Source organism: Triplophysa rosa, linkage group LG6 (assembly GCF_024868665.1).
Source record: "Triplophysa rosa linkage group LG6, Trosa_1v2, whole genome shotgun sequence".
Lineage (NCBI taxonomy): Eukaryota > Metazoa > Chordata > Actinopteri > Cypriniformes > Nemacheilidae > Triplophysa > Triplophysa rosa.
Genome location: NC_079895.1, coordinates 3681864 through 3691262, shown reverse-complemented (window position 1 = coordinate 3691262; position 9399 = coordinate 3681864). Strand labels below are relative to the sequence as shown.

The following is a 9399-nucleotide window of genomic DNA, read 5'->3' as shown; positions in this document are numbered from 1 at the left end:
AATTAGATCCAAATAAAAATTCAAACAATACAGATATACAATAGATTATAAAATATATAGATTATATCTATCTATTACCTTTTGCATTATTAATATTAAACTGTTAAAATGACAAATCTGTCATCTTTCAGTATTAATGCTGTTTTCCCTTTAAGACGAGACGAGCCTCAACCAGGAAGTGCAAAATAAGCCAATCAGAGAAGCCCAACCAGAACCGCAGCTCGCAAGTCCATGCTGTTGTTAAGAATATCATCGTTCTGTGCAGACATTAGCGGTAGTTTGTGTGTTTTATTGTGTTTTATGTCGCTGTGAGCATCTTTTGTTTGAGAAGCAGAGTAATGGCTGATGGTGGAGATGTTGTTGAAGGGGATGTTGATGATCCTCCCAGCATGAGCTGTCCACTGGTTACTGTGTCACATCTCCCAAACACCACTGCAGCTGGTATGTCATCGTACACCTCAGAATATATATTACAAATATATATTACATTAAATATAAAAGCTATTATTCTGCATTTTTAAAAGTAAGTTCGTTTTAATCAAGTGTTCATGGCATTGAGTCACATAGAATACTGTATACAGATATACACTGATACGTGGAATTACTGTAAATCAATTTTAAAAATAAACTTCTACTACCAACAATATTGCCTGTGTCTCAACAAACCTGCCCAAAAGTAAAAGCAATGTTGCTGATTCCTGATCTGTGTCGTATTTGTGAGCTCCCAGCATTCATTGCATGCATTTTTGTATGTGGTCATACTGTAGGCCTATACTGCTTGCTCTTTGTTTATTTTAATTATGTTGTTTTTGTGGTTATTTGTCATGCGCGGATGTTCTAAGAGATCATTTTTGCAGTTCACCCAATATGGAATATCAATAGTAGAAAAGAGACGCAACATTTTAGTGCAGATCATGCATCAATCTGATCTCATCTATTGATTATGTAAGTGATCTGATGGTCTGTCTCTCGCTCTCAGGCCGTAACCTGAAGGAATGGCTCCAGGAGCAGTTCTGCGATAAGCCTTTGGAACAGTGTGAGGATATGCGTCTGCATAATGCTGCCTACGTGGGGGATTTAGAAACTATCAGGACCCTCCTGCACGAGGACGACTTTAAACGGTGATACATCATCCTCTAAGTGACTGTAGAAATATTAAAATAATAAGGCGACCTATCTCAAGCACGTTTTTGAGTTAACTCAACAAACTGAAGTCCACCCAACTTAAAAATGTTGTTGTCATTAGTTGTCACAACATACAGTCAAGTTTACCTAATGAACAAGAGAACAAAATATTTTTTGTTGGCTGAACATAAATAGAGATTGGTTATTTAAAAATAAACCAATTTATTTGTCTTTTACTATAATTGTACATGTTTTCTCCCTCAAGCTTTGATCAAATAACTGTAACAGTTTGTGTTGAGTGCATGTAAACTGGTTGTACTGTTGTGTCATGCACTTACACTTCAACATTGAACACACAAACCTCAACCATGGTAACAATCAAAAATCATTATTCATTAAAAAAACTCTAAACACAACAGATAATTTACAGTAACAACGATATTAAAGCATTTATTAAGCCAGCAAGAACTAAAATACAAAACAAATAAGAAACACAGAATTGAACATGCTGAAATGCATCTTGGGAGCTTTCAAACTCTTGCGATATTGTTTGTTCAGAATACTCTGTTTTGTAAGTTGGGCAAACTTTCTGAGGCATTTTGGCCCAAAACTTGAGAATCTAAGTCTGGTCAACAAAATAATCTTTTGTTAGAAACATGTTTAGGCTAATTTTGTTTAGTATATGCAAAACAATAATTTGACTCCAAGTTACTTATTTATCTTTGTAGGGAGAACATTTTGCTATTTGGATTTTTTACAGTGCTTTTGCTTCAAGACCCAGGTTTTACACTGGAAAGTGGCAATTCAATACAGTAAAATAATTATTTTAAGTAATAAACAGAATCTCAAAATTCTTCTTAAATGATTATTATTTAGTTTATTAAGCCAGACCAAAAAAAAGATTATGGTAGACATAAGCTAAATCATATTTTCTCTCATTTGACAGCCCTGCATTTTTGGATCCCCTCATTTGAAACGCATTGGCTTGAAGTTGTAAAGGAGTGTCGTTCATTTGTGTTTTAGGCGAATCAATGAGAAGTCGGTTTGGTGCTGTGGGTGGCTACCCTGCACGCCCCTGCGGATCGCGGCCACAGCCGGCCACAGCGAGTGTGTGGATTTCTTAATCTCTCAGGGAGCCGAAGTGGAACTGGTGGACGTGAAGGGACAGACCGCGCTGTACGTGGCTGTGGTTAATGGCCATTTGGACTGTGTGAGGACCCTTTTGGAAGCCGGCGCTGATCCGAATGGCAGCAGACATCACCGAAGCACCCCTCTATACCACGCGGCACGAGTGGGCCGAGTGGACATCTTACAAGAGCTGATCAGGTGGGAACTTGTAATAAATAAATCTTCCGAAATAATTACAACAGTAAATAGCATTCGATAGCAATTCAATTGCATTCTTAGCACCAAAACTAAAATGAACGCTGGTGGTGTGAGAAATGTTCCCACCACTGTTTTTGCGTTTGCTTGGAAAGCACTGCGGTTCACTTGCTGCTATGTGCCCCGGAACTCTCGCAGGTTCAACGCTGACGTCGACGTTGACCACCAGCTGGGCCCCAGACCCCTGTTCAGTGCCCGCATTCTGTCTACTCTGGTGGTCTGTCCGCTGTACATCAGCGCCGCGTATCACCACCTCCACTGTTTCCGGATGCTTCTTCAGGCCGGGGCCAACCCAGACTACAACTACACCGGCCCCGTGAGCACTGAGGCGCTGACCAGGGGCCTGGCCTCGTGTCTGCTGGATGCAGTTCTGAGACACGGCTGTGAACCTGCCTTCGTACGCTTGCTGCTGGATCACGGAGCTGACCCGTGGCTGGTCCCCTGGGAGGAGCTCGATCCCGACGCTATGGGTCGCGTAAGGGTCAATGCAGAAGCCCTTCGCATCTTCCAGGAGGCTAGAAGTAAGGGATGTTTTTATTGTTGGTATGGTCATTTCCGTCATTTACTCACCGTCACGTCATTCAAAACCTGTATCTGTCTCTTTCTTCTTTGGAAGACAAATGAAGATATTTTAAGGACCTTGTGTCCATACAATGAAAGTCAGTGGGGTCCAACGTTGTTTGTTTACCAACTTTCTTGTTGTATTCTGCATAAGAAAGAAAGTCATACAGGTTTGGAAAGACATGAATGTAGGTAAATGATCAAAGAACTTTCTCTACATAGCATTATTTTATTCGCTAACATCACTTTCTGACACAGGACGCCCTAGAAAGTTGACGCACATTTGTCGCATTGAAATCCGGAAGGTCATGGGCAAACATGGCTTTTCACTTATCTCATCCCTTCCGCTGCCTGTCACCATCAAGAACTTTCTGCTCCACAAGGACTGAGGAGGTTTGGCTGCTCCATTCAGTAAATAGCTCACAGGTGTGACTGTTGTCGCTCCCTCTCCGGCACTGACAGACCGTCATATAACAGGTAACTGGAGGTGATGGGCAGGCCTGGAAACTGTAGACTTTATTCTCTTACTCTGGAGGAAAATCTGCAGAATTCAGTGGGATGGATTTAAACTTGATAAAAAGTGTTGAGCTCAGAGAGTACTGCACTCTTACAGGTTGCAGAAAGCATAGTTAAATTAACAAACATGTAATAACCAGTGTTGGGTGTAACTAGTTACTTAGTAATTAGTTACTGTAATTTAATTACTTTTCCCTTGATAAAGTAAAGTAAGGGATTACTCTTATTTTTTTCTGTAATTTAATTACAGTTACTTTTGATGTAATTAAACTAAATACTTTGTGTAATATATGTGTCAATAGTGGAATTCACATCAAAATTCAAAGTCTAACTTTAAAATCTGTGCTTTAATGTATAATTCTCACATTTGTAATACTTTGGTCAGTTAATAAGAGTACTTTATGTAGTTTAATATTGTTTATTTGAATGAATTAAAAGAGCCCTTTCATGTCTATCCTTGAATCACTTAACTAATCAAGGTTGATATAGGATATAGAAAGTAATTAGTAATAAGTAACTAAATACTTTTTGGAGAGATTAATTTGTACTGTAATCTAATTACACTATTGAATATGTAATTAGTAACTAGTAATTAATTACGTTTTGAGAGTAACTTACCCAACACTGGTAATAACCACAACATTTTGTATTTCTTTAGGGCCTTAACGTTTTATTTTTCAGAAACTTTTTCTGAATTTCTGGAGATCAAAAATGTTTGCTGTTAGCTTTGCTGTGCCGTTGTTGCTTCATGCACTTTAAAATCCCTTTTTTATTTTCTTCAACAGCCTTCAGTACTAATGATCTTTATGACCTTCAGAGGAATTGTTTATTCTTGTTGTTACTCTTAATATTCATCACTATTTATTGAACTATTTATTAGAGTCTTTTAAAAGCACAGTAAGGATTGTAGATACTCTGCTTTGTGTTGTGCTTGAAAACACCTCATGTGTCATATTGCTTTATGAATATGAATATTTGAATATGCTTAAAAACAAGCTTATATTTAAAGCTATAAATTATCATTGATGAACCTGACATTAATTCACACCTATGTGTATGGTAGCCTATAGACAAACACTTTGAACGCTCTAGGAGAAACATCTCGGCGATGTGTGGTGTTGTGTTTCAGAGATGTATAGTAGTGAAGTAGTTTTACTTTTATTCAAGTACAGTTTTCAAGTATCTGTACTTTGAGAATGTTTTCACTTTGGAAAAAGTTTTAGCATGTTTTTACCTTTAATTCAGTACTTAAAGGGATAGTTCACCCAACATCTAAATTCTGTCATCAGGTCTAATAAATGACGTCGTCCTGCTGAACACAAAGGAAGATATTTGGTAGAATGTCAGCAATTTTCAGTTCTGGGACATCATTGACTACCATAGTAGGAAAAATGAAAAGGGTATTCAAAGGGGCCCAGAACTGTTTGCTTTCCTAAATTCTCCAAAATATCTCATTTTGTGTTCAACAGAAAAAGAAAATGGTTCTACTATGTTAGTGAATGTCCTAGAACTGAAAATTGGTAACATTCTTCCAAATATCTTGCTTTGGGTTCAACAGAACAAAGAAATTTATGCAGGTTAGGAACAATGTGAGGGTGAGTAAATGAAAATTTTCATTTTCGGGTGAACTATGCCTTTAAGCACATTTTTAAAATCTAGTACTTTCCCACTTTAAAAAGTAACAATACTTTGAAAAAGAGTGTACTAGATTTTAATATACTTCAGTATTAAAAGGTAAACAAACAGCAATATTTATTTATGAAATATAGTGGAGTAAAACGTGTGATATATGCTTTAATGTAGTGAAGCAAATGTTTTCCAAAGTAAAGCCTGAAAGTAAAAATACTAAAGTACTATCCAACACTGTTAATGTTGATAATAAAAGCTTTTATCAGACACTGAACAATCAAACAGTCAGTCTTCTTTTTCATTTAGCCTGTTGTTACAGCCTTGAAGTCATTATTGAATTTGATTTGAATTACAATGCTATCGATGCTTTTTGATTTGTCTGTATATTCTCATGTGAATATACTGCTAAAAATGGCCTCAAATTGTCTCTGAATTGTTTTATTTCAATTCTGAAAACTACAATGGAAAAAATGGATCTTTCAGACCAGATCTCACTGTTGTCAGTTATTGGTTACTATTTGTTAGTAAAGGGCCTATTATTATCATTTTCCTCTCAGCATTCAAATATTATATATATATATATATATATAAACATACGTGTGAATAAGTGATTTGTACTTTTCCTGTATTCACACAAGCACTGCCCACAAGTTTCTCAGGGCCCTCAGTAGATATCGTGTTGTGCTATCATATCTCGCCATCATATAATGACTCCCGATAAGCACAGATCCGCTCTAGCATACAGTAGATTCCCAGGCTTCATTGGTTATAAATGCTGGTTTTCTTGTCAAACAATAACTTAAGTGTGCTGTGACATTCAAACCACAAACTGTGGTAAAAGCAAAGCATGGGAAAGGTTGTAATCTGCCAACAAATTACCAGTGGACTCACAGAGAACTACAATATATCTTCCCTATGGGGGACATATGGGATTACACATTTATATGTGCGCTTTTGTTTTTGAGTTCCTTGTAATATTTACCTCTCCGTGTGTTTTTGCTGTTAGGCTCATTTTAATGTTTAATGTGATTGGCCATCTCCCAAATCAGGGGCGGGACTTTAAATTATTGCCTCATTGGTTTAAGTTGTAAGGATAAAAACATCACTCGACTGTAGCAACCAGCTACTGTCAATGATCATTTTATCTGAAATATTAATGTCATAGTTTTTTTACTGAATGCATTGCATTTTTGATGGTTCACTATTGAAAACTTTTTGTAAAAAAAAATTATTTTGAAAAATTGTAAAAATGTCCCAAAAATGATCTTTGCAGTCAGTTTGTCTGTTTAGTAGGCGTGTGTGTGTTGTTTGCTCTAGATGGCACTGTCTTCATGTGAAGCTTCTTCTCATCCCTTCTCTCAACAGAAGCCAAAAGGAAAATTTGAAGAAAAATAATAATTCGGAGGTCTTTTGTGTATCTATTCGCAGTTTTCATCAACACCACTAAACTTTGTTTCCATTTGCAAATGTAAGTTTCTCTTCTGACTATTAAATATTTTCTGCATATTGAGGCGCTGGTGTTTCAGAGTTTTATACACCGGTGCATTCAAATTCCAGTATATATGTGTCATATACAGGTGTCTTTTGTTGTATATTGGTGAATGTGCAAAAGTGAGGTTGTGTTTTATTTACTTGTTTGGCATCTGTTACTTGTTTTTCCATCAGCTGTAGATTACTAGTTTCTGTAGTTTTATGATGCCACAAATTGCATTTTGTCTCATAAACATATTAGAAAAAGGATCTTAAGTTTCCAACCAAAGACAATTTCCTCATGTATTTAATTTTGGTTTTAACGGAAACGCAATTAACTACATCTTAGCAGTTTATGTGGGCTTATAAAAGTGCATGTGCGCTTGTGTCGGGTATAAAATCACTTATTTCCCTTTTGTTCAAATTGAATAACTGCCAGCTGCATGTTGTTTGGTTCGGTTTAATCTCGTATCTCTCCTGTCTGAGTCATTTGCACTTGCAAACTCATTATATGTTGCCGTTTAATTGTAGCACATTTTTTGGAACAGTGACCTCATACCAACTGGCCCGGTTTTTTATTAATTTCCTCTCGTACCGCTGGTATTTGACAAAAAGGAAAGTAAGAAAAAAGAGATGAAAACTCTTTTTTTTTGGAAGATAATTTGTAGATCGCATGTGATTTAGATCAGGTAGTATTTAAGCTCTGCTGTCCCTGCCAGAAAAACACACTAGACGTCAAGAAATGAAACTCTATTGATATACAGTCCAAGTAAAACAGTGTTTTTGTTAGTTTTTGCGTCGGGTCAATAGAACGGGAAAGTTTGGTGGAGTTACAATTAAATAAGTGTTGGTAATTTTTCATTTTTGTGTCATTCACATGCGCAATCAATTACTGGAGTATTTCCGGTGCCGTTCTAGTTTGCGTGTCGAGTTTAGGGCAGGAAATATTGAATGGAAAAAATGTACCAATAAATGAGTGTTTGGGGTTTTAATTAGGAAACCAAAATTGCTTAATGGCCCTTAATTTGACAGAAGCACCGGCAGTTGTGAAGTGCGGCGAACACCGGATGTTAGAATCACTATAGTGAATGTTCAAGAATCTCTGCTGTTGACTCGTGAACGTCTTCAGATTTTTAAAGGTATACATTCACAAAGAATGCAAACAGTACTCTTAAAAATAAAGGTGCTTAAAAGGTTCTTCACTGCGATGCCATAGAAGAACCATTTTTGGTTCCACAAAGAACCATCTCTTTCTTACCTTTTTATAATCTGAAGAATCTTTTTTCGCAAAGGTTCTTCAGATGTTAAAGGTTCTTTGTGGAACCAAAAGGTTTTTCTATGGCATCGAAGAACCTTTTGTAGCACCTTTTTTTAACAGCGTTGTGGGCAAAAGTGATGTCCAGAAAGGGTGTTTGCACTTGGGAATATGGGTTTTATTCAAATACTCAAAATGCAAAACAAAAAGCATACATTACAATAATTTGATCAGTTATTCATATTTTTTTAATTATATGTTATTTTGTTTTTGACTACAGCAGTCATTCTCCATTCTCATTTGCTCATGTGTTGTTTTTTTTGCCAAGTCTCCTTAAATTCTTATTCTTAAATTAAGCTTTAGTTTACACAACAAGCACAACTGCGCAACATGCATTAAAAATCCTAAACTACATCTTTAAATCACTTTTGCTCACTACTGTAAATAAAAAAAAATTAAAAAGACGTTGCGGGCCAGCAGTCTTGTAGCGGTGTGTTTGTGTTCATTAACCTCTGATTTAGAGATTGTGTACATTAGATCAGGATTGTTGTTTTATGACTAAACGTTAATTTGAAGCAACACTAGATCATTTTAGATATGTACATACCAGCGAATGTTTTCAAGTTTGTTTGTTTTTGTCCTTTTGAGTTTTTCCAGCTCTGTAAGTACAGAGGATTTGTAATTGATAGTATTCATTAAGGCGAACTAGCCATGCTTAATGACTCCAGTGAAGTTCTGGCTCTGGGGAGCAGCTCCACAGCTGAGTTAAACCGTTCTCTCTTGGCTAGGGAACGAAGTTATCAGCGGACGTGTTTGTGGGCATACGGGCTTCCTCTCCAAATTAAGCTGGAATTGTCACCCGGCTGACAAACCGCCATCAGACGACACCATCAGCAGGAACCCTGAAAAGGAGAGGGAAGAAACAATTCCACGACCGCTGTGGGAATGCAGTAAAATGTGTTTTCCTGAAGCCCGGAATCCCGCACTTAAATCTGCATGCATTAAAATCCTGTGTCTGGGGAGACGGGTCTTCCCGGAGGCCTGTGAATGTCGTAATGTCGTGTGCGTGCTGTATCACGGAATCGCATCGTCGTACTGTATGTTGCCGAATGCACATGCAAACGGTTTTAGATTTCTAAATCATGCTATTATGTAACACCAAACACATCCACAGGCTTAGAAAAGCTTTGTGGGTGTCACTTTCTGCGATTCGGATCAACTGTGAACGGCACACAGGGAGGATGTGGGGTGTCTCATCTGGATTGCGGCCCTGAAACGATTCCCCTGGCTCTTCCTTCTAGTATGACCTTTCTGACAGAGGGTGGGAAAAGATCCAAGCCCACGGCTCAACGCCACATCAAATCAGCCATTTTCTCCCGTGATAAGAAGGCACACACGAGATTCCCAGATCTGAAATGAGCAGGAAAAGAAAAGACGTTCGGAGGATCAGCCCTGTCGCG

General features: G+C 37.5%; 1 protein-coding gene across 1 annotated transcript; it reads left to right on the top strand.

Annotated features, from left to right (window-relative positions):
* Nucleotides 1–199: 199 nt before the first annotated feature.
* On the top strand, nt 200–6711 carry asb1 (ankyrin repeat and SOCS box containing 1). The gene is made up of 5 exons (XM_057335982.1): nt 200–441; nt 980–1121; nt 2149–2451; nt 2647–3029; nt 3328–6711. Exons 1-5 carry the CDS (start codon nt 339–341, stop codon nt 3456–3458), a joined length of 1062 nt encoding a protein of 353 aa, XP_057191965.1. The 5' UTR covers nt 200–338; the 3' UTR covers nt 3459–6711.
* The last annotated feature ends 2688 nt before the right edge of the window (nt 6712–9399 follow it).

Coding starts and splice junctions, on each gene's coding strand:
- asb1 (XM_057335982.1), top strand. CDS start 339: ATGGCTGATGGTGGAGATGTTGTTGAAGGGGATGTTGATGATCCTCCC. Junction 1,122..2,148: donor CACGAGGACGACTTTAAACG/GTGATACATCAT, acceptor TTTGTGTTTTAG/GCGAATCAATGAGAAGTCGG. Junction 2,452..2,646: donor ATCTTACAAGAGCTGATCAG/GTGGGAACTTGT, acceptor GAACTCTCGCAG/GTTCAACGCTGACGTCGACG.